Source organism: Manis javanica, chromosome 16, assembly GCF_040802235.1.
Source record: "Manis javanica isolate MJ-LG chromosome 16, MJ_LKY, whole genome shotgun sequence".
NCBI classification, from domain to species: domain Eukaryota; kingdom Metazoa; phylum Chordata; class Mammalia; order Pholidota; family Manidae; genus Manis; species Manis javanica.
The window spans coordinates 22,047,174-22,072,426 of NC_133171.1; the positions used below are offsets into that span (position 1 = coordinate 22,047,174).

At 42.4% G+C, this 25,253-nt stretch overlaps 2 protein-coding genes across 11 annotated transcripts in view; one reads left to right on the plus strand and one right to left on the minus strand.

The window, feature by feature from the left end:
- Nucleotides 1-25,253, plus strand: part of LOC108398747 (uncharacterized) — a 180,174-nt gene that overhangs the window by 7,461 nt on the left and 147,460 nt on the right. For 4 of the 9 annotated variants that reach the window (XM_073224815.1, XM_073224817.1, XM_073224821.1 and 1 more), the window contains one exon: nt 1,844-8,984. The exons of 2 other annotated variants lie outside the window; for them this stretch is intronic. The gene's annotated coding sequence lies outside the window, so the exon portion shown is untranslated. Of the gene's footprint in view, nt 1-1,843; nt 8,985-25,253 lie in introns of those variants that run through there. 3 more of the 9 variants (XM_073224819.1, XM_073224820.1, XM_073224818.1) reach the window with 3 other exon arrangements.
- IRAK1BP1 (interleukin 1 receptor associated kinase 1 binding protein 1) lies at nt 111-24,835 on the minus strand. Of its 2 annotated transcripts, none has more exons than XM_073224813.1 (4): nt 24,515-24,835; nt 18,611-18,676; nt 678-808; nt 111-573 (listed from the first exon to the last, which is right to left on the minus strand). In XM_073224813.1, exons 1-4 carry the CDS (start codon nt 24,827-24,829, stop codon nt 303-305), a joined length of 783 nt encoding a protein of 260 aa, XP_073080914.1. In that variant the 5' UTR covers nt 24,830-24,835; the 3' UTR covers nt 111-302. The 2 variants fall into 2 exon arrangements, with proteins under 2 accessions (XP_073080914.1, XP_073080915.1); XM_073224814.1 differs by having other exon boundaries at nt 314-566.

The following is a 25,253-nucleotide window of genomic DNA, read 5'->3' on the forward strand; positions in this document are numbered from 1 at the left end:
AGTTATGCGTTGCTCATCAGTTCATCCTCTGTTAGTGTTAGGAATCATGCCAATGACTGTTTGGGCATTCCCTCCTGTGGGGGAAATATAAAAATTACTCACACACGCACTTGTATGAATTGTCAGTATGCAAGTGTGCACATATGACATTTATTTCCAGAGTACTTCCCGTAAGTTCTTAAAATAGAAAGTAAACATATTTTTTGGGGGGAGAAACATTTTATATACAATATATTTATGTTCAGGACAAAGCAAACATTCTAAAAGTGTAAAAACAGATACAGTACATTTTGGCTGGAATTTCAGAGATGCCTTTTTTTTTTCTCTTTCCCCTTTACTTCAAAAGCCATAAACACTTTTGAAGCAGCATGTATGGTTGCACTTTGGACTTTCTGGTGTGCAGTCAGTGAGTGTGAGAGTCCGGATGGCTGATGCTCGTCTGTGTGGCCTTCCCATTCTCTGGTCTCTTCCTCCTTGATCAATAAAGGCATTCCTAGCGTTTGGCCGACGAGGTTACAGACTTCTTGAGCTTTGCGCTGTGCATTCTCGACAGCGACAAGACAGGCCTGCCGTCTCAAGAGTTAGATGCAGAGATTATCAGTATGACATGGAATGAACTGCAGCACTGCATACTGTTGCCTAATTGATAATTTAGTTAAAAGATGTACTTAACTTACCGAAGGTTCTCAACAGAACCTGGAGTATGATAGAACTGGGGCTGGCTGATGACAACAGAGCTGTCTAGCTTTTCAACAAGGAAGTTACAGATATTTTGCATTTTCCCAAATTCAGTAAATGTAATGCAGACCTGGAAATGAAATGACACCTGAAATTATTTTCATGCCTGATGCATTATTATGTGAGTTGAAAATGTACAGTTAAATTACAGGGTCGTTTTACATGTAACAGATAAGTCCACTTCATACTTAAACTAAGTTATTTTATTAGATTTATTTTTGCTTATGAATCTTATAATTTATCTAATATTGAATATTTAAAATTTCATTTTAAACCAGTAAAGGGACAGTCTCTGAACGAATTGGGTTTCCCCTTCAGCTTCACTGTTGGGCTGAATTCTAACCCTAATACATTTTCCATGGCTCCTTAGTCGAATCTTTGCCTTTCTTCCTGAGTAGCAGGAATCGCACCGCACTTCACAGCTGGCCCTGAGCTGCGGCGCTTCTCCCCAACCTTACGCCCAGGGGAGGCTCGGCTGCTGCACTATGTCCTCTGCCTTTAAATAGGTGGGAGCATCCCTTATATTCTGCAGTGCTTTGTAACTGCAGTCTTAACACTTTTTATGGAAGCAGACCAACCCTCTTGACCTTAAGGGAGCATATATATATATATATAAAACAAAAAATACAGAACCAGGAGAGTAGGCTGGACAGTGAAGAGAAAAAGAGGGGTGAGGCGATCTCCTGAGTCATCTTATTACAATGCCTTTAGGCCTAAATGTTATTAGTGAGGACTAGTATTCTATCTGATTTCAATAATAACTAAGTAATGTATTTTACAATCAGCTTGTCAATCTGTTTTTTAAGAAAGCTGACTGGGATTTTTATTGGAATTGCAATGAATCTATATATAGATAAGGTAAGGAAGAACAGACCTCTTAATGACAGTGAATCTTCCAAATCACAAAGAAGGTTTGTTTCTCCTTTTATTTAGGTCTTTAATATTTTTTAGCAATGTTTTATAGTTTTCAGCATACAGGGCTGTCACATTTTTAAAAACAGATTTTTTGATGTTTATTCTAATAGCTTTTTTTAGGTCCATCTGACTGTCTACATGCAAGGTCACATTGTCCCTGAATAAAGACATTTTTCTTCCTACTTTCCAGTCTGGTGGCCGTTTCCTCCTGACTGCCTGCCGGTTCGAGCTTCTGTGCATGTGGATGGAAGCCCTGGGATCTGGCGTTTTGTCTTGTTCCTAATCTCAGGCTCAGAGCGTTCAGTGTTCCATCATTATGTATGTCAGCTGTAGATTTTTCATTGATTATCAGTTTGAGGAAGTTCCTTACTATTCTTAATTTGCTGAGAATTTTTATGAAGAATGCATGTTGGATTTTGTTAAATGCTTTTTCTGCAGCTACTGAGATGATCATATGGGATTTTTTTCCTTTGTTAATATGATAAACTAAGGTTTGATGTTAGTCAACATTTCATTCCTGGGATGAACTATACTTGGTCATTATATATTATCCTTTATTTGGATTTGATTTGCTAAAATTGTTTCTAATTTTTGCACAACGTTTATGATGGATATTGGTCTATAGTTTTCTTTGTCATGTTTTTTTCCCCTGCTGGTTTTGTTATCTGCTGGCCCCACATAATGAATGAGGAAGTATTCCCTCTTTTTCATTTTCTGGAAAAGTTTGTATAGCATTGGTATTATTTCCCCCTTAAATTTATGTACTTTCTAATTTTTCTCTTTCAATTTCTACTTTGAACTCATGGGCTTCTGAAAACTATCTATTTAAATACCTAATATTTGGGGGATTTTCCTAGGACCTTTGTGTTAGTTGCTGTATCATTCCTGTCACTCATGTCACTTACATGATAGCACATGTAAGTATACATTAGAAATACACACAAGCACCCACACTTGAGTACACTGTTGCCATTACTTTGAAAACTTATCTGTTAGATCAGTTTAGAGTAAGAAAAATAAGGTTTTTATTTTACATTCATGTATTCCTTCTCTCTGAAGAACTTCTTTCTGACATATTGCAAGGCTGGCCTAATGGCAACGAATTCCCTTTTTTGTTTGCCTGAGAAAGTCCATTTCTCCTTCACTTTTGGAGGATGATTTCACAGGGTGCAGAATTCCCGGTCGCTGTGTCCCTTTCTCCTTACGCCCGAGGTCTTCCACTCCCCCCTCTGCGTGCACGGCTCCGAGGGGGGCTCCGCAGGGGCTCTGGCCCTTGTCTGCCCCTCCAGAGCTGAGGCGCTCGCCTCTGACTTTCCCGCTCCCTCCTCGCCTCTGCTCTTCTGTACATCGAGGGTGATGCACGCCTGGCTATAGTCACTTGGCATTCACCCTGTTCGGTTTTCGAGTTTCCTGGCGTGTGGATCGGCGTCTGACGTGAATTTTGGGAAAGTCTCCGTTACCACTGTGTCAAGGATTTCTTCTGTCCCTTGCTTTCTCCTCCTCTGGTGACCCCATTATGTGTCTGTCATGCCTGCTGCAGTCCCACAGTCCTTGGATATTGTTTTCCTCAGTTTCTGATTTTTTTCTTTTTGCCGAGATGCCCTCAAGCGCAGACACTGCTTCCTCAGCTGGGTGCCCTCGGGGGGTCCGTCGGTGCCGCGCGCCCTTCTCCCCAGCGCTCCTCCTTGGCTCTCTCCCGGGCTTCCCGTCTCTGCTTATGTTGTCCGTCTGTTTCTGCATGATGTCCACTTATCCAGGGCACAGTGATCACAGTTATTTCAAATTCTGCCTGACGTGTTTTCCCACATCCCTGCCACGTCATGCTGCGTCTCCGAATCGTGCTTTTGCCTTTCGGTGGCCTCGCGGTGTTCTTGGTAGGTGGACATGCGGCAGGTGAAGGGACGGCAGTCGCGCGGTGGTGCGGCTGGGGAGGGAGGCGCCCCATTGTCCTGGACTCCGGCTGTTCTAGGAGGGCCAGTGCCTCCAGACTCAACTTCCCAGGCGTTTCTCGGGTGTTCCCTCTGCCCCCCCAGCCCTCCTCACACGGGAGAGGACGGCTGGGGTGCGTACGTTCTTCCCTCGGGCCCGGTGGACCCGGCAATACAGCAGCAGTCACGCTCCGGCGGACTCGTTTCTCCCGAGCGCCGACTCTGCTAAGAACTGTGTTCCGGCAAATAGCGCAGTGGCTCCTTTTCCCTCCCTCTGCCAGACATCGTGGGGATGTCTCCTCCCATGTTTGCTGTGGAAGCCTGGCGGAGCTCAGGGGAGCGAGTCCCACAGAAGGGGGTCCCTCCATGGCTGGGTCCCCTAGAGTCCCGATTCTCAGTCACCCCTGGGTGCCCCGGGAATGGGCCGCACGACAGTTCAGGTCTTCCTCCCTGGGCCCTGGTTCCCGAGGTGGTTTCTGAAGTCTCTCTGCTCTGGTAGCCGCGACGCACTGCATTTGAACCCCCCACTCTGATTGGGGGGCAGCTACTTGCCCTGTGTCCTCACCTCTCTTACAGATCCGAAAAGAGTGAGTGCTTTTTCGGTTTGTTCAGCTCTTCACTTTTTGATAGGATTGGTGGTGGCTCCCCCTTCCTACTGCAGAGGAGGAAACGCAAGGCCTCCTGTCCCTCTGACCACCCAGGGTCTGTGTCTCAGGCGTGTGTACCTCACGCAGCTGGCACGTGACGTGCCTTTTCTGCAGTGTTTCAGGCGGCCTTTTAATGGAGGTATTGAGAACATTTATAATGTGATTATTGATATGCTTAAGTCTAAGCCTCTGATCTTGCTATTTTCTATTTGTTTCATACTTTGTGTTCCTCTTCCTCTGCTTTTTTCTTGGATTGAGTATATTTTTATATTCTGTCTGATATGCTTCATTGGCTTATTTGACGTGCCTCCCTTTTGTCACTGCGGTGTTGCCTCGGGGCTGCTCTGTGCCCCCTCAGGAGGCGCCGCCCCGCACAGAACATCGCAGTACCATCCTCCTCCCTTCTTGGCCTCCACGCTGCTGCCGTTGTAGGTCTTACTTTCACATATGTTATGATCTGTGCAGTTCATCATTATATTCGTTTAAACAGTCAATTACCTTTATATAATTTTCTTGATATAGAGATACAGAGATGATAAGAGAAAATACGTGTTCACCTACATAGTCACCATCTTCTTCTGTGCAGATTTATAAGCAGTTTCTTGCAGTGCAGGTCTACAGGTTCTGGCAGCTTTCTGAGAAACTCTGCCATTGGCCTTTGATTCGAGCAGTGTTTTTGCTGGATACAGGCTGACAATTATTTTTCTTTTAGTACTGAAATGTTGCTCCACCTGGCTTCTTGTTCCCATTGTTTTCAACAAGAAAACTATCTTATTGTTGTTCCTTGGTGTGTGTCTTTTTTCCTCCAGCTTGTTAAGATTTAGCACTGGTCTTAGCCATGTGATTATAATATGCACTGGCAGAGCTTTCATACTTCTCGTGCTTAGGGTTAGTTGAACTTTTTAGATTTGTGTGTTTATAAATATCATCAAGTTCAGAAATTTGAGGCCATTATTTCTTCAGATATTTCTGTTGTACCCCACGCTTCTGTCCGTCGGGACTGCAGTCATGCGCGCATGGGCCCCGGGAGCTCCTGTATCACTGCCTCGGGTGCCTCTGCGTCTCGCTCTGGGTGGCGCTCCCGGCACTGTCTTCAAGTCCACTAAGCTTGCCTCGTTCATTGTCCCATTTGCTGTTAATACTCTTCAGTGTACATCTCGCATATTGTAGTTTTCATCTCCAGCAGTTCAATTTGGGTCTTTTAAGATCCTCCATGTCTCTACTTAACTTCTGAACATATGAAATACAAGTTATAATAATTTTAGTTTATGTTACATTAATTTGTATCAATGTCAATTTTATAACAACTTCAATGATCTTGTCTGTTAATTCTAACATCTGTATCAGTTCTGGGTTGGTTTGAATTAATTTTTCTCCATATTATGGGTTTTACTTCTCTGGTATTTTGCATGCCTGATAATTCTTTTTGAATTTACTGGATGTTGGATATTTTTGTATTTCTATAAATATTCTTTATTTGTTGTAGGACTCAGTTAACTTGGGAACTGATCTCTCTGGGTTTGCTTTTAAGTTGTGTTAGGTGGGACTGGAATGATGTTCAATCTAGGGCTAATTACTCCCCTCCAGCCCAGTGAGGCAAGACCCTTCTGTACACCCCACCTCATGCCCCAGGAGTTGTGAGATTTTCCGGTCTGACTGGTGCCCTACTCCAGCGTTTGGCTGACTGCTCGGGAGGCTCCCTCTGTAGTTCTCTGAGGAATTCTGTGTAGCCCCTGCTCCCCAGGGCACCGCCCTACAGATCCCAGCTGTCCTGGCCGGCTCTCAGTCCCACACAAGGAGTGTGTCCGGCTCTGCAGAATGAGGCACGGCAGGATTTACAGTGCCTCTGTGGAAGCTGCACGCTAACTGAATTTGAGAGTTCAAAAAGCAGTTTCTCTGCATGGAGATTGAAGTGATTGAGCATAACGAGTGCTAAGTGTCAACAAAAGCAATTCCTTACTCTGTAGGTACCCTTGAAATCTATTTTATTTTTAAAAATCATTCTGATGTCTACTCTAATAGGTATCTTAAAACAATAATTTCTTAAAATCTCTGCTGATTAGCTTTACAAAACTGTTTGCATTCTGTTTTTATCCACGAGATTGAAATAATGGGAAAGCTGAATGTTCATGAGGAAAAAAACTGAGCTGCATGATGGGCATTTCTGAAAAATAACAAAGTAAAAACTTTTACTTAGATTTGCACCGAAGACACCATAAATTTCCTCAAAATATAAAATTTGACATATACTTTTTACTACCACTGACACATATATGTAATGTAGGACTTCCAGTTTCTTCCAATCTAGAACACAGGGTGATCTGGAGATACAGTAAATTGAATTATTTATTACAGGTCTGTATAACCGGTAGCTGTGTAATTCCATATGCCAGGATGCAAACGAAACCAAGATTCTAGGTCTAACCCCTGAACAGGTCAGTTCGACAGAGAATCCTAATTGGTGCACTATTATGGACTGAATGGATCTCCCCAAAATTCACATGTTGAAGCCCCACCCCCCAGTGTGACTGTCTCTGGAGATGGGGCCTTTACGGAGGTAATTAAGGTCAAACGCAGTCATAGGACTGGGCTCTGGTCCAACAGATCAGCGGCTTCCTAGGAGGAGAGCAGAGAACCTGCAAGCTTTCTCTCCACCACGCGCGGACACGGTGAGAAGGCCCCGTCTGCAGGCCGGGGAGCTCCCCGGAAACCGCCCTGCTCGCCGACACCGGCACCAGGACGCGGCCCCTTTCCTCCTCAGTGACAGAACTCCCGAGGGGCAGCCGGGCGTCGGCCACCGACTGCATTTCCAAGTGTCCCGTGAACTGGACGCGGCTGGGTTCTGACTAAAGTGATGGACGCGGCCTGACGCGTCAGTCCCTGGGGGGGAGCGGGCTCTGTCCCGCCGCCCTTCTCCTCTCCCCCTGGTCGGGAGGCAGACGTGGTGTGGCTGCGAGAACCGCAGCACCGTGGGCGCAACAGCCAGGAGCCGCCGGCGGGGCCCGAGCTCACCTGGCACCGGGCTGGCCGGCCGGCCACCTCTCGGTGTGTGCGGAGAGGAACTCGGATCTTGTTCCAGCCAGTGTGTGTTTTGGGTCATTTGTTAGAGCATCTTAGGTTTGTTCCCTAACTAATTCAGTTTTTTATTTTCACTATACATTGTTAAATACATATTTCAGGAATAGTCTGAAATGACACATGCTTATTATTATTTTAGAATACAGTTTAAATTTTCTTAAAATTCATTCTTGAAGTGGGGCCCTTCCAGGCATTTTTCTGGCAAATCAGCAATGGCAGTAATGGGCCCTTGACAGCTGCAGCTGCAGTCTACCTTTATATTAGGGTAGCACGATCAATTGGAGTGGTTATAAAACTTACAATAACCAACTTTACACTATACTACAATACTTATTTTTCCTGAACATTGACTGACTGTAGATCCCCAACCCTGTTAAGATTTTAGGAAAGAAGGTAAAGAGAAAAAAAGTGACTCAAATGGTACTTTGACTTAATAGGAGTCAGAACTATCTGCTGATGACTGTCTTTTGAATTTCATGAAACTGCACGGAGTAGCCTTATAGATCCCCTGCCATAAAGCAGTGCCTGAACAAAATGTCAGATAGACTGTAGATAGCGGTAGTTCTTTTTACCAAATAGCTCTTCAAAATGGCGATACTGGTAGGTGTCACATGAGATTAAAATGGAAGAGGAATTAATTTAAAAGCAGGAAGAAAAGTCCTCGTTAAAAACTGGTGTTTACTCCTAAGTATGCTAAAAAAATTTATAGAAATATACCTGCTTTCCTAGGAAACATGCAACATCTTTAAGGCATCTTGGTATTCTTTGCTAAGGAAAAGGACATAAGGAAGGATGTGAAAACTGAGCAGGTGGCAAGAAAGATGCTAGTTCTTTCCTCCCCATTTCCTCTCACCCCAAGTCATTTGAGGCAAACCTATTTCCAGGGAATCAGGGTAAATATGTGGTGCCTGCTTGCTGTTTCCATAAATAACAGGAAAGCTGTCTGCTGAGATCAGCCCAACAGCTGCTCAAACAAGACTTCCCCTGTCCTGCATCCCTCTTGTCATTACCATGGCTAAAAAGTCAGCAGATGTAGCTTTTAGAAGTACATAGACACTGTCAACAGAATTATCAGCTCTTTGTCCCTGTCCCAAACCATGGGGAAATGATAGTTTATGGAGTATTTGTGTTAAAATTTAACAAGAAGTAAATTTGGTAGGATAAAACTATATTCTGCGTTTCCTAACAGTTCAAGAACTCCTTTTTTAAGCCTGCCAATATGCTCTGAACTTCTCCTTTAAACTCAGCAATTTACAGACAGACAGAAAGCCAAGTGAATGAAGCAATCGCTTTATTGGAGCCTGCAGATGTTGCATCACAATTTTTAAAGAGAGGTGTTCAGGATAAAAATTTTTGACTGCTAATTAAAGATAAAATTTTGAGGATTCATGTATCATATTCAGAGTGCCCTTTTTATGTTTCATCAAGGTAAAATATTGTGATTACAAATGTATATATACACACACAGATTTACACACTACTCTGTGCTAGCTGTATTAAATTATAAAACAGATTGATGTTATCATCACTTTGATTAAGAAGAATCTCCCGGACTTTGGCAATTTCAATACTAAATGAGAAACTGAATCCCAAACTGGTGAGGTTTCAAGTGCTTCAATGAATTTGTCTCCTGGATAAATCTAATCTCAGCTTATTAAAAGATGTTCTGTTCATGAGACTTCTGAATTATTGTTACTCTCAATTACCATAAAGAAACAGGCCAAAAGCTTCTTCAAAAATACTTGTAGTTCTAATTTTTGGAGAAAGCAAGTGGATAAAACTGAACCAGCTACAGTCTAGTGGGCTGGACACCTTTTAATTCCAAGCAAGATTCTAGAACAGATTATTTTAAAAATTAGTCTGTAGAAGATGAGGAAAGAAAAAAAGCCCACTTTGCACGTCTTTTCTCTCTGATGCAGCCACAGCTAGCTTTTCCTTCCCTTTAGTCTCCTGGCTTCCTTGTCCCTGTCTCTGGAAATAAGAATATGGGGCTTCTCATTTTTTTTTAAATTTTATTTTGGTATCATTAATCAACAATTACATGAAGGACATTATGTTTACTAGGCTCCCCCCTTCCCCAAGTCCCCCCCACATCCCCATTCACAGTCACTGTCCATCAATATAGTAAGATGCTGTAAAATCAGGACTTGTCTTCTCTGTGTTGCACAGCCCTCCCCGTGCCCCCCCCCCACTATACATGCTAATCGTAATGCCCCCTTTCTTTTTTCCCCACCTGTATCCCTCCCTTCCCACCCACCCTCCCCAGTCCCTTTCCCTTTGGTAACTATTAGTCCATTCTTGGGTTCTGTGTTTCTGCTGCTGTTTTGTTCCTTCAGTTTTTCTTTGTTCTTATACTCCACATATGAGTGAGATCATTTGGTACTTGTCTTTCTCCGCCTGGCTTATTTCACTGAGCATAATACCCTCTAGCTCCATCCATGTTGTTGCGAATGGTAGGATTTGTTTTTTTCTTAGGGCTGCGTAATATTCCATTGTGTATATGTACCACATCTTCTTTATCCATTCACCTACTGATGGACATTTAGATTGCTTCCATATCTTGGCTATTGTAAATAGTGCAGCGATAAACATAGGGGTGCATCTGTCTTTTTCAAACTGGAGTGCTGCATTCTTAGGGTAAATTCCTAGAAGTGGAATTCTGGGTCAAATGGTATGTCTATTTTGAGCATTTTGAGGAACCTCCATACTGCTTTCCACAATGGTTGAACTAATTTACATTCCCACCAGCAGTGTAGGAGGGTTCCCCTTTCTCCACAGCCTCACCAACATTTGTTGTTGTTTGTCTTTTGGATGGCAGCCATCCTTACTGGTGTGAGATGATATCTCATTGTGGTTTTAATTTGCATTTCGCTGATGACAAGTGATGTGGAGCATCTTTTCATGTGTCTGTTGGCCATCTGAATTAGTTCTTTAGAGAACTGTCTATTCAGCTCCTCTGCCCATTTTTTAATTGGCTTATTTGCTTTTTGTTTGTTGAGGTGTGTGAGCTCTTTATATATTTTGGATGTCAACCCTTTATCGGATCTGTCATTTACGAATATATTCTCCCATACTGTAGGGTACCTTTTTGTTCTACTGATGGTGTCCTTTGCTGTACAGAAGCTTTTCAGCTTGATATAGTCCCATTTGTTCATTTTTGCATTTGTTTCCCTTGCCTGGGGAGATATGTTCAAGAAGAGGTCACTCATGTTTATGTCTAAGAGATTTTTGCCTATGTTTTTTTCTAAGAGTTTTATGGTTTCATGACTTACATTCAGGTCTTTGATCCATTTCGAATTCACTTTTGTGTATGGGGTTAGACAGTGATCCAGTTTCATTCTCTTACTTGTAGCTGTCCAGTTTTGCCAGCACCATCTGTTGAAGAGACTGTCATTACCCCACTGTATGTCCCTGGCCCCTTTATCGAATATTAGTTGACCATATATGTTTGGGTTAATGTTTGGAGTCTCTATTCTATTCCATTGGTCTGTGGCTCTGTTCTTGTGCCAGTACCAAATTGTCTTGATTACTGTGGCTTTGTAGTAGAGCTTGAAGTTGGGGAGTGAGATCCCCCCCACTTTATTCTTCCTTCTCACGATTGCTTTGGCTATTCGGGGTCTTTGGTGTTTCCATATGAATTTTTGAACTATTTGTTCCAGTTCATTGAAGAAAGCTGTTGGTAATTTGATAGGGATTGCATCGAATCTGTATATTGCTTTGGGTAGGATGGCCATTTTGATGATATTAATTCTTCCCAGCCAAGAGCATGGGATGAGTTTCCATTTGTTAGTGTCCCCTTTAATTTCTCTTAAGAGTGTCGTATAATTTTCAGGGTATAGGTCTTTCACTTCCTTGGTTAGGTTTATTCCTAGGTATTTTATTCTTCTTGATGCTATTGTGAATGGAATTGTTTTCCTGATTTCTCTTACTATTGGTTCATTGTTAGTGTATAGGAAAGCCACAGATTTCTGGGTGTTAATTTTGTATCCTGCAACTTTGCTGAATTCCGATATTAGCTCTAGTAGTTTTGGAGTGGAGTCTTTAGGGTTTTTTATGTACAATATCATGTCATCTGCAAATAGTGACAGTTTAACTTCTTTACCAATCTGGATTCCTTGTATCTCTTTGTTTTGTCTGATTGCGGTGGCTAGGACCTCCAGTACTATGTTGAATAACAGTGGGGAGAGTGGGCATCCCTGTCTTGTTCCCCATCTCAGAGGAAAAGCTTTCAGCTTCTCGCTGTTCAGTATGATGTTGGCTGTGGGTTTATCATAATGGCCTTTATTATGTTGAGGTACTTGCCCTCTATACCCATTTTGTTGAGAGTTTTTATCATGAATGCATGTTGAATTTTATCTAATGCTTTTTCAGCATCTATGGCGATGATCATGTGGTTTTTGCCTTTCTTTTTGTTGATATGGTGGATGACGTTGATGGATTTTCGAATGTTGTTCTATCCTTGCATCCCTGGGATGAATCCCACTTGGTCATGGTGTATGATCCTTTTGATGTATTCTTGAATTCGGTTTGCTAGTATTTTGTTGAGTATTTTTGCATCTACATTCATCAGGGATATTGGTCTGTAGTTTTCTTTTTTGGTGGGGTCTTTGCCTGGTTTTGGTATTAGGGTGATGTTGGCTTCATAGAATGAGTTTGGGAGTATTCCCTCCTCTTCTATTTTTTGGAAATCTTTAAGGAAAATGGGTATTATATCTTCTCTGTATGTCTGATAAATTTCTGAGGTAAATCCATCTGGCCCGGGGGTTTTGTTCTTTGGTAGTTTTTGATTACTGCTTCAGTTTCATTGCTGGTAATTGGTCTGTTTAGATTTTCTGTTTGTTTCTGGGTCAGTCTTGGAAGGTTGTATTTTTCTAGGAAGTTGTCCATTTCTTCTAGGTTTTCCAGCTTGTTAGCATATAGGTTTTCATAGTATTCTCTAATAATTCCTTGTATTTCTGTGTGGTCCGTCGTGATTTTTCCTTTCTTGTTTCTGATTCTGTTGATGTGTGTTGACTCTCTTTTCCTCTTAATAAGTCTGGCTAGAGGCTTATCTATTTGTTTATTTTCTCAAAGAACCAGCTCTTGGTTTCATTGATTGTTTTATTCTTCTCAATTTTATTTATTTCTTCTCTGATCTTTATTATGTCCCTCCTTTTGCTGACCTTAGGCCTCATTTGTTCTTCTTTTTCCAATTTTGATAATTGTGACATTAGACCATTCATTTGGGATTGTTCTTCCTTCTTTAAATATGCCTGGATTGCTATATACTTTCCTCTTAAGACTGCTTTTGCTGTATCCCACAGTAGTTGGGGCTTTGTGTTGTTGTTGTCGTTTGTTTCCATATATTGCTGGATCTCCATTTTGATTTGGTCATTGATCCATTGATTATTTAGGAGCGTGTTGTTAAGCCTCCATGTGTTTGTGAGCCTTTTTGCTTTCTTTGTACAATTTATTTCTATTTTTATGCCTTTGTGGTCTGAAAAGTTGGTTGGTAGGATTTCAATCTTTTGGAATTTACAGAGGCTCTTTTTGTGGCCTAGTATGTGGTCTATTCTGGAGAATGTTCCATGTGCACTTGAGAAGAATGTGTGTCCTGTTGATTTTGGATGTAGATTTCTGTAGATGTCTGTTAGGTCCATCTGTTCTAGTGTGTTGTTCAGTGCCTGTGTGTCCTTACTTATTTTCTGTCTGGTGGATCTGTCCTTTGGAGTGAGTGGTGTGTTGAAGTCTCCTAGAATGAATGCATTGCATTCTATTTCCTCCTTTAATTCTGTTAGTATTTGTTTCACATATGTTGGTGCTCCTGTGTTGGGTGCATATATATTTATAATGGTTATATCCTCGTGTTGGACTGAGCCCTTTATCATTATGTAGTGTCCTTCTTTATCTTTTGTTACTTTCTTTGTTTTGAAGTCTATTTTGTCTGATACTAGTATTGCAACACCTGCTTTTTTCTCTCTGTTGTTTGCATGAAATATCTTTTTCCATCCCTTGACTTTAAGTCTGTGCATGTCTTTGGGTTTGAGGTGAGTCTCTTGTAAGCAGCATATAGATGGGTCTTGATATTTTTATCCATTCTATTACTCTGTGTCTTTTGATTGGTGCATTCAGTCCATTTACATTTAGGGTGATTATTGAAAGGTATGTACCTATTGCCATTGCAGGCTTTAAGTTTGTGGTTACCAAAGGTTCAAGGTTAACTTCTTTACTATCTTACTGTCTAATTTAACTCGCTTATTGAGCTATTATAAACACAGTCTGATGATTCTTTATTTCTCTCCCTTCTTATTCCTCCTCCTCCCTTCTTCTTATGTTGAGTTTTCTGTTCTGTGCTGTTTTTAGGATTGCTCCCATCTAGAGTAGTCCCTGTAAGATGCCCTGTAGAGGTGGTTTGTGGGAGGCAAATTCCCTCAACTTTTGCTTGTCTGGGAATTGTTTAATCCCTCCTTCATATTTAAATGATAATCGTGGTGTATATAGTATTCTTGTTTCGAGGCCCTTCTGTTTCATTGCGTTAAGTATATCATGCCATTCTCTTCTGACCTGTAGGGTTTCTGTTGAGAAGTCTGATGATAGCCTGATGGGTTTTCCTTTGTAGGTGACCTTTTTTTTCTCTCTGGCTGCCTTTAATACTTTGTCCTTGTCTTTGATCTTTGCCATTTTAATTATTATGTGTCTTGGTGTTGTCCTCCTTGGATCCCTTGTCATGGGAGTTCTGTGTACCTCTGTGGTCTGAGAGGCCATTTCCTCCCCTAGTTTGGGGAAGTTTTCAGCAATTATTTCTTCAAAGACACTTTCTATCTCTTTTTCTCTCTCTTCTTCTTCTGGTACCCCTATAATGTGGATATTGTTCCGGTTCGATTGGTCACACAGTTCTCTTAAAATTCTTTCATTCCTGGAGATCCTTTTATCTCTCTCTGCATCGGCTTCTCTGCGTTCCTGTTCTCTGTTTTCTAGTCCATTAATGGTTTCTTGCATCTCGTCCATTCTGTTTTGAAGTCCTTCCAGAGCTTGTTTTATTTCTGTATTCTCCCTCCTTAGTTCTTGCATATTTCTCTGCAAGTACGTCAGCATGGTTATGACTTTTGTTTCAAATTCTTTTTCAGGAATATTGGTTAAATCTATCTCCCCAGGTTCCTTCTCAGGGGAAGATGTAGAAGATGTCGAAGCTGTCTGGGTTAGTCTTGTCTGGATCAAATTTTTTTGCCTTTTCATGTTGATAGGTGCACTGGTGAGCTATTGACTCATCTGTCAGCTGGGAGAGTCAAGGCTCTTTCCACTTGCTCCTGGCCTTTCGTTACTGGGACAACCGCGACCCCTAGTGGCTTGTGTTGGGCAATTGCATGCAGACTGGGTCTCTGTATCTTGCCCGGCTGGTATGGAAGAAGCTCCCTTGCTGAGGGCATGGCCAGCCTCAGGCTGCTGCTCTGCTATGGTGGGGCCCCAGAGGGGTAATGGACTGGGGGCTGTTTGGCTGTTTACCTCCGTGAGGGGTCTCAGAGCTGTTGCCCAGGGGGTTAGTGTGCCTGGAGTTCCCTGGAATTTCCAGCTGCTGGACTGTGACCCGGGATGCTTCCGTCCAGCTGTGGGGTCCCTGTCCCTTTTAGACTTTCAAAAAGCACTTGCTTTTCTTTGTCACAGGGGCGCCGGCCTCAGGGACTCGCTCACAGGTCTTGCTGCCCTGTTTCCTAGTTTCCAGCACCCCACGCACGCACTGAGTCTGCGCTCTGGTGCAGATGGCTGGGGCTGGGTGTTCAGCAGTCCTGGGCTCCCTCCCCCTCCCTGCTGACTCCTCTCCTCCCTCTGGGAGCTGGGGGGAGGGGCCTCAGGTCCCCCCGGACTGGGGCTTGTATCTCACCCCTTTCACCAGGTGCTGGGTTCTTGCAGGTGTGGGTGTAGTCTGGCTGTTGTCCTGTGTCTTCTGGTCTCTCTTTTAGGATTAGTTGTATTTGTTGTATTTTCAAAAATATATGTTTTTGGGAGGAGATTCCCACTGTCCTTCTCACGCCGCCATCTTGGCTCCGCCCTGGGCTTCTCATTTTTAATGCTCCTCCAGAAAGGCATTCAGGGAATAGCAAAATAAGTACACAGGAATTTAAGACTAGAAATCTTTTGAGGGCCTTGAAATCATATATTCAGACTCAGATTACTGAGTTTCGTGATGGGACAGATGTTAAGTAGAAAATCCATCTGACTTCAGCTTTGCTTTTATTCCTGACAGTGAAGTTCACCAACTGCATACCCTTCTGTACCCTTCTTCTGATCTGTACCTTCTGAACCACTGCAAAATTCCTTCTATCCAAAGGCCAATCTACTGAGCATGGAAATTTGGGAGCATTGAGAATGCATCATAATACACTAAACTTGACTTCCTGCTTGATAGGTTATCAGATAGATACTGTAGCCAAAGGGGTTCATATTTTACCTGGATACATAGACAAGTCTTAGGATATGCTGACATATAGTCTTCATTCATGGAAATACTATTAGTTAGGTTCATAATTGACTTCTCCTACTCAGTATTTTTACTGCATTACTTTTAATTAACATTAATTTAAAAATAATTTTATTTATTAATATTTAACTAATTGCACAGAGGGGCACAGTCATGACCAAATCAGCAGGGGACATAAAGATGGCAGGACTAAATGTAAAGCATGCTTAATAAAATCAAGATCCAACAAGATTCTAACAGGACGGGAATACCGGTCAGCGAGAAATACAGACCCCCATACTTCATTTTGAAACTGCAATGACCAAGTGTGACAGGAGGAATATGACTTGGAAGCATCATGACAGAGACCCGTGTAGATGTCAGCACCGATCGCGAAGGCAGCTCACCAGCAGGGACGATGAGACGCAGGCTTCTGGTGCGTCATGAGAAGCTAATGCAGCCAAAGGAGGGCACAGCGGTTGTGGATGCTTTAGGAGGGAATGGCTAGCCAGATAGTTTCTTATAAGAAGTGGTCACAGAAACTGAGGATTCTTATCCTTGGAGAAGAAAAAGAAGCATCAGTATGATACTGACCTTCAAGCATGAAACTCACAAGAATCACCAGCCTCGTCTTGTTCTCGGAGACCTACACTGCTTACAGGGGACGAGACCTAGTGAGTCAGTTCTGGTTCAATGTTAGAAAATTTTGTATTGATTAGATGCCTGAAAGTGGAATGGGCCTTTTATATTCATGCCGATACATGTATAAAATGTTTTCACCACAAAAATGAAGAGTTAAAACAAATTAGGTTGATACACTGTATGGAAAACACCTGACATGTGGCAAACATGAGGAAAGGTGGGGAAAACTGCATGAGTGGTCAGACTACTTTGTTCAGTGAACACTTCTGAATGCCTCTTATATCCCAGGCTTTTAAAATCCTTCCTGACACTGAGGTTATGATGGGGAAACACGAGATGTGGCGAGAGCAGAGACACAGGGATCGCAAAGCCAAGGTTTTAATCCAACTGCCTCCCCCCCCCCACAACCATTTACGCGTCCTTAAAAAGCCACTTAGATCATTTTTAACTGTCAGTATTCTTACCCTTAAAATAAGGAGAAGCTGCAGGTAGGTGGGATGTTAGATAAATATCTCTAAAATGCCTTTCAGGCTTGAACTTTCAGGTATCCTGTGAAAAGCAGTGTTGTACCATCTAATCTTATTCTATATATTTAACTATCCGTGAATGTTGGTGTATGTTAGACATCAGCTTTTGGTGTTGGCTCCATCCACAGCCATGAAGCCGCACACCGGTCCTTATGCAGGTTGACATACTTGGTACCTTGACTCCACCACATGGTCTCTGCCGACCCCTGATGCTGACCTAAGGGCACTGGACTGTGTGATGGGGTCCAGCACAAAATATAACCAGATTCTCTCAAGAAATTGGCATGTAAGACATTAAAAAGGCAAGGCTGGCAGAAGGAAGAGGAGCAGGGTTCGGCCAAGCCCGTTCAGTCTTGCCTTGCACAGAACGAGCAGCTCTGCACCTGCACGGTCAGTCCCTGGAACAGCTCGGTCTGCAGGCGGTTCCAGTCTCCCAGAAGCCTGTGCGTTCGCTAGGACTGTTCCTTCCCTCCTTACTTTCTGGTGCACCCTCATAAAAAACCCCACTAACCGAGATAACCCAAGCCAGTCCCTGTTACCTGGGTCCTAACAGGCAGTAACTCCCGGAGGGGAGCCAGAACGACCCCCAGCTCTGGCCTCTCCAGCAGGGAATCTTCCTTGACTGCCCCTCATCCTGGTTTGAAAAGTGCATTCTGGTCTCCACTACAACAAAAAAGCTTTTGCCAAATGGAACCCTAAAATCATCACATGTAATTAAAAAATTCTTTGAGAAAGTTAAATTTTAAGTGGAGAAATCACAGAACTATTGAAGTAGCATTGGGGTGACAGTGCATGTACTGCACTCTCTTAAAAGGTAAGAAGCCAGGATTCTGACTCCCATTCGAAGCCTTGTAATACAGTCTTTGAGAGGATCTGGGCCTAAAGTCACACCCTTAAAATTAGAAAGGTGTCACCTGCCTGACAGGTAGGTGATTCCTTTAAGTATTTCCCATCTCTAAAGTCAAAGATTTTCTGGCTAAATAAACAAGATTCCACTCTAACCTGTTCTTGTCGGTGTCCTGTGGCAAGCAGGTGCATGGACTGAACAAGCGCATAGTCCAAGACACTTGGACCCGGAAGCAGAGCAGTCCTGTGACTACCAGGGTGACGCAGTTTGGCTTCATACACCCTGACCAGAACACCTTTAAGGGGAAGTGGGGTACTGGCAGTTGCAGACATTACTCAGGACATTTAAATGTTAGCGCCCAGAAAATATTTTGCTCTTTAATTTATGCAAAGTTTGAGTTTTTATTTTTAAATACCCTTAACCATAACTTAATAAAATTGCAATGTGAAGCAAAAGAATGTTGAAAAGTGTTTCAATTCTTATGACTTTCTTAATTAGGTTTTTATCTGAGGAGAAGAAATTTCTTTCCTGTATTTACTGCTAAGTGACAAAACTACTAAAATTTTATTCAGGTGGCAATTAACTGCTACTTCCCCCTTGTTATTTTTATTCCATTTCAAAATGATTTTTTTTCACTTTTTTAACTGAAGTATTGTTGATATTAAAATGATTTCTTTTAAATAAATCTCATTAAATTTATTTTAAAATATCACAGATGTTAACTCGAACGATTTTGTGAAAAATAATCTTTCTCAATACATGAGAAGCGTCTCTCCTGTACATTTAGATTCAGTAATAAAAATGAATTCGCGCTGTCCCCCAGCCAAGCCGCTCCCAGTCAGCTCAGTGCATACCTCTGCTTCCACGTGATAAGCGTTTTCCACTCTTCTAGAATCTTTCATCACAGTTACATCTTCTGCCTGAAACAAAGAGTGCAAGAGTATGATCACTAAATGTTTGGCTGTGGCATATAGTGCACGAAACGCGCAGTGGAAACCTCAACTTGACTAAAATTAGAATGACAAAAACTGCAGAAAGAACTGGTTTGCCTAATGTTCTAAAACTTTCCGGAAAATAACATAAATTCAGAAGCCTACAGATATTTGTTGAAAATTTCATAATTGTCATTTCATTTATAGTAATTTTCATATTAGCTTGTATAGAAATTATGCACTTATGGTGCAGTGTGTGTGTGTGTGTGTGTGTGTGTATACATATATATATATGGAATTTATATGTATATATGGAATTATATATATATATATATATGAATTATTTGTAGATAAAGCATTGTGAATGTTACAGGAGTGTTAGGGTTTTAAAAATGTTCAGTTTACAAGTAATTGAATACCTATAGTTTGAATACCTATAGTTTGAATACCCATCATATGCAACTTTGGGCAAGGCACTCAACCACTTTCAATCTTAGTTTCTGCATTTATGAAATTAAGCTAATACATGTATACTATATAGAATTGTTTTGAGAATTTAATGAAACGTTTATATAATGTGCTTGACAGAGAAGGCACTCAGCAAATGTACATGCTATAGAATACCAAGGGGCAAGTAGCAGTTAATTGCCACCTGAATAAAACTGATGTTTCCCGAAATACTGACCCAGACTAGTTTGTTTTTAGAAAAGTAACAGTAATGCTTTTTGATCCTCTGGATACATCATTCTGATGCAAAAGTTAAATTTCTTATGCATTTTTCAAGAAGATTTTCAAATTTAGTGAAATAAACTCTTCACCTGCTCTCCTTGGGGACAGGCAGACCTACAGTTTACTATTCTTTTGTATCTTCCAAAATAGATGCCAAATAAATATAAGGATTATTATGCCCAATAATGATTTAATTGTAAGCTATTTCATAGGGGATTTAGCTGCACTTGAATTTTAAGATAACACTAATTTCAAGAGGTTTACTTTATGCAGAGGATATGGGAACTCACTCTACTATCTCAGCAACCTACCTGTAAATTTAAAATTATTCTAAGATAAAAAGTCTCTTAAAAGTAGGTTACAGAACAGCAATGTAGAACATAATTTCATTTATGAAAAGGTCTCTATTATACATGGATCTAGATAGATTTATATGCATTGACAGATGATTTAGTAAAATGTTTACTGAAATATTAACATGGGATTTGGAGACATTACTTCTTGTTCTTTTCTCTCAGTATTAGATTTTCTTTAATTAGCACGTGATTTTTATAAAAACAATAACACTGTTAAGTGTAGCAATAAAAGATACTATCTTTCCAGCTACCTCTCCTGAAATTATTTCTCCAAAAATTTTTCAATCAGAGGTTTGATATATATTTATGAAGTGGGTAAATATGAAGACATCCAAGAAAAGATGTGTTTATATTATAAAATATTAAATGACAGATGTTTCACATTAAGTGAAAGAGCTGATGACAAATAATATATACAGTACTGTTTTATATTAACCTATATTCTAAATTTTCTACAATGAGCAGGTATAACCTTTATCATTAAAAAACTCAATATTTTCATGAGAGTGGCAGACATCAGAGCTATAACTGGAATTTCAGTTCAGATTTTCAGGTCAAAAAATTTTTTAGAACTTTTCTGCACAATATAAACCTTGAAAGTTTTGGTCAGGTATTTTAAAGGAAGGCCCTCAATCTGGGTTTCTCTGAACTTCCTGTGCCAGACCAGGATGCTAGGTTTCGGGAGGAACTTCAGCAAGGTGAGGCGCCATTCCCATCACGACATGTCAGCAGGTGCGTGACATCAGGACATCGCTCAGGACATCGACCTTGATCACGTGGTTAAGGCCGTGTCTGCCAAGGTCCCCCAGTGTAGTCACCATTTTTCCCTTTCCATGCTTTATTCATCAAAGGCAAGTTACTAAGTCCAGCCCACATTCATTCAATAAATGCTATGTTATTGATGTTGCTGCTCGAATTGTTCTAGCTCTAGCTGTTGGGATTTCTTTCAGGTTGTCTCCCATATCCCTTTGACGTACCCCCGTCCTTTTATTTTTTGAATACTTCCTTACTTTCTGCCTTATGTTGTAGTTTCTTGCCTAGCCCTTTCTTTGAATTGGTATTTGGAACTATGGTCTGGGTTCTACGCTCATTCCACTGGAGTCACTCCCTGTAGGCCCACTTAGTGGGCAGTCTGGTAAAAGATGTGTGTGTACAAACTCGTGTATACACATACACCTACAACTGTTTCTATGTCTATCCATCTCAATATATACTAAGCCAAACATGAGTTCATAGCGATGTTTCCGACTTAGTTCTGAACCACAGAGTTCCCTCTATGACCTTCCCTTATCAGTGACTTCCCTCTCCAATAGTGAGAGACTTGGCCCTCATCACCCACCAACCACTCTCATATTCAAGGTTAGTACACATATAAAGTAGTTTCAGAATTGTTAACTAGTATCCCCTTGGAAAACAAATTTACCAACTATAGTGTTTATGTATCTTTCATCTGTATCCTTAGTTTCCAGCTGAAACATCATTTTCCAAAAGTTACTTAGGAGATTCCTCACTCCCGAACCCCGTGTTCATTGCAGTTACATTCATTTGTAAAACAGTTAGGTTCACTTTTCACAGTCTGGATTCTGTCCAGGACTGATTCTTTTTTCAAAATTTGCATACATTAATCTTCAGTCTTTGTGCTTTTCAGCTCTGTGGGTTTTGACAAATGCACATTTATGTATTCACCTACCTAGTACCACAACCCTGTAGCTTTTTGGCTTTTCCTCAATGTCACATGAATAGATCATGAAATACATACCTTCTGGATCTGGATTAACTTTCACTTATTACATACATCTAAGATTCATCATGCTGTTCTGAGAATCAAAAGCTTCTACTTTTTTATTGCTGAATAGTATTCCAATGCATGGATGTACTAGTTTACCCAATTCCCTGCTGATGACATCTTGGTTGCTTCCCAGTTTAGTGATAGATGAATAAAACCACTATAAACATCCATGTGCAAATTTTTATGTGAATGTAAGCTTTCCATTCTTTTGTGTGAGTTAATGGTTCCTTCAGTGAGACTATGTTTAACTCCATAATAAACTGCAAGGTGGCATTGCAAGTAGTTGCGCCATTTTTCAGTCTCATCACAAGGAACGAATATTTCTGTTGCTATCTTTGCCAGTATTTGTTATCATGAGTGATAATGGAATTTAGCCATTCTAATAGGTGCATAGTGTATCTCCTTGTGGTTGTAATTTGCATTTCCCTAAGAACAAATAATGTGTTGAGAAAATACATACTCTTTTCATGTGTTGATCTGCCATCCTTTTTGGTGAAGTGTCTGTTCATGATGACACAGGGCCTTCTTCTGTGCTCCGCAGTCTGGGTTCCCCTCTGCATTCCCCAGGCCCCGTACCCCTGTGTCCTAGCCATAAGGCACTGCATCTGCATAAAGTGCTCTGGACATTCTCACCTGTTGCACTCTGGTGAGACTGCAAGGCTCTCCCTTCAGCCATTGTTTAAGATTTGTCACTTCCACTATGAAATCCTTCCAGAATTCCTCAAGTAAAATAAACAGTACTTCGTTTCTTAACTCCGTTGCATCATGTGTACGTCTCATCACGACACATACTGTGTATCAGTCAATTCTGTAGGAGACTGCTCACCACAGTGCTTAAGTTTTACTCATGTTCTATTTCTGGTGCCTAGCAACATGCTTGAAGCATCCATTATACACTTACTGAAAAAATATAATTAAAAGTATGCAAATCTTGGAGCTTACAGCCTATGGGGAGGGGACACAAACCAGAAAACAATTACACAGTATATTAAGTGCTATTTAAAAATGAACAGTGATAGGGGATGCTTAGTAAATGTTGGATGGTTGAGTAAATACTGCTTAGAATTTTAAAACATTTTTCTATGAAAACAATACTAAAATGAGGGTTATACTTTCACATATGAAAATTTGGGAAAAACTATGCATAATCTGTAATATAGTTGAACTAATAGTTTATTCACTTAGTGCTTCATTTTCTTTTTAGTCATTCAAGAACTATTTTCTAAGTATACATTATGTTATATAACATGTGTAAAGAATATCCCATGAATGCAGAGCAAACAAGCACAAAATGGTCTTGCTCTCCAGAGGTTTATAATAATGAGGAGAGACAAGTAAAACAATTATAATACAGAGTTTTATTAAGTTTTATTACAAATGGGAGTGGAGTGTGGTATTGCAGGGTGTAGTATCATGTTGGGAAAGGAATGCCAAGGTGAGCAGGGGCTTGTTCTTAAATGGGAAATAACAGGAGTCAGCTAATAAATGAGGGTAGAGAGACACCCGGATATGCTAGCTAGGGTCCATCTATTAAACAAGGAATGTAAGGAGCCCTTTCAGCAGGGGACTGATACATATAAACCCAAGATCACAAAGTTTAAAATGAACTAAAGATTTTGTGAAGACTCATTATTTGTCCTGAAAAGTAGTATAAATGATTTTTTTGTATTTTCTACTGAACAAATTATCTACATGCCTGTTTTCCTCCATCATAGATAATTGAGAGATTACGAACCTTTCATGTGTTGCCTTGAACACTAAATCTTAATTTAACCACTATAAGTTGAATGTAGCAATTCATTTTGTTTCATGTAGAAGTTATAGCCATGAGTGCTCAGTGTACATTTTATGTAAATAGCTTAAGAATTTGTTGTATTATTCAAACAGGACAGCAACTTTTTGCAGAAATGTTTTTTACACCTTAACTCATTTTATTCACATTGTTATTAGCATTTGAATTCTTCTAGACTAAAATCCTTTACAGTATCTTTTTCAAATAACTTCTAAAATAACTCTCTTTAAATGCAGTACAAATGATTTTCTCATTAAGGACTTGCTTTTTTGAGGGTCATTTCTAATAGACTGGAAGCACTTTCATGAGTTCAGTGTTACCCTGGATAAACCACAATTCTGGCATGTCGAGTCCTACTCTGTAAAATGAGGGAATTCTGGTAGTTGACCCATTCTGTCGTTTCTAATTTCCTTTCATTCTATGGAGCCTGTCATAGAGGCAAATCACATCTAAGTGTCAGGAGTACAGGACTTAAAATACTACCCCGGCTAAAGTTCAGATCATTGCTTAACCTCTTTAAAATCTGCAAATAAGGCTATTAAGGTCTGCCTAATAGGGCTGTTGTGCGGATTAAATAGGCTGGTTCTTTCATTTTTCTTTTCCTAAGTAGGCTAATGATAAGGTTTAATTACTGATTTGCTTCATGGACATCTCTCGTCAGGTCAGGTGTTTCATAAATGCGGCATCTACACTATGCTGGCTTGATTATTTTTTTTAAGTTTAAACTAAAAAGTTTTGAGAAATCTTTTACTGAAATGGATGCAACACCCTTCCACCCCAACCCCCGTTAGTGTTTGAAAAATACCGAAGGGCCACTCCCGGCAAAGCTCTGCGCGTCTGGCTGTGCTTTTTACTTGCGGATTCCGTGGTGAGAATAAAACAAAAAGTGAGCGTTTGTATCTGACGTTTCCCGTTTAACAGCTCCTCACGTCAAGGTTAAAAATCGCTACTGCAGCAAGCGTCGGCAGACAAAGCTTCCCTCGATTTTTTATCTCACCAGTCACAGCGGCCGCCACTGAGCCCGCCTCCGAGGAGCGCAGGCGCGGACCCGGGCCGGGGACCCCCCTCCGCGCCCCCGCCCGGCCCGGCCCGCCCCGCCCCGCCCCGCCCCGCCCGCGCGCCCCGCCCCCTCCGCGCCCCCGCCCCGCCCGCGCGCCCACCTGCACGCCCTGCCGCCGTAGGCTCTGCGTGACGTAGTCCAGGCGGCGGCCCACGCTCCGCCGGGCCTCGGCCGCAGCCGCCTTGGTGCTGCTCAGCCGTACGGCCACCCGCGCCCGGTCGGGGCCCGCAGACACCTCCGCGCTGCCGGTGACGTGCACCTCGCGGGGCGCAGTGGGGGCCGCCGCCGAGGACGGCGGGCAGCGGAGGCCGGGCAGCGTCTCTGCGGCCGAGACCGGGTGGTTCTCCCGGCCCCGGTCGGCCCAGGGAACCAGTTCCACGAACACCCGGGACTGAGGGGCCTGCTGCAGCGACATGCCGGCGGCGGCCGGGTTCCCCCAGCGCCTCAGACTGGACGGCGGCCGCACGGGCCAAGGCGCGTCAGGGCGCGTGCGCGCGGCGCGGAGGACGCCGGGACGGGCGCGCGCGGGGTCTGTGGCGGAGGCGCAGCGTCGCCGCTCTCGGCTGTCGGCCGAGGTGGTCGTGGGCGCCCCGCCGTCCCCGCGTGCAGTTCTGGCGCCGCCACCTCGTGCGCAGCGGGGTTGGTGCCGCGGCGCCCTCGCCGGCGGGGCCTGGGTCCCGGGGCCGAGCCGGGACCGCGAGCCAACAGCGGCGGCCGGCGCTCTGGCCGCTCTCGCCCCCGAAGGGCCCGGAACGGCCGTGGGCTCGCGTGCGCGCCCCGCGTTCAGGGGGAGCCCGGCCCCGGCCCCGCCGACCCGCCGCGTGGGCCTTCCTGCCGCC

Bases quoted from the DNA above. Each gene is read 5' to 3' on its own strand.
- IRAK1BP1 (XM_073224813.1), bottom strand. From the start codon at position 24,829: ATGTCGCTGCAGCAGGCCCCTCAGTCCCGGGTGTTCGTGGAACTGGTT. The intron at 809-18,610 runs GTATGCACTGAG...TTTCATTTCCAG, and splicing joins CTTATCACGTGGAAGCAGAG to GTCTGCATTACATTTACTGA. The intron at 574-677 runs GTAAGTTAAGTA...CTAACTCTTGAG, and splicing joins GGTTCTGTTGAGAACCTTCG to ACGGCAGGCCTGTCTTGTCG.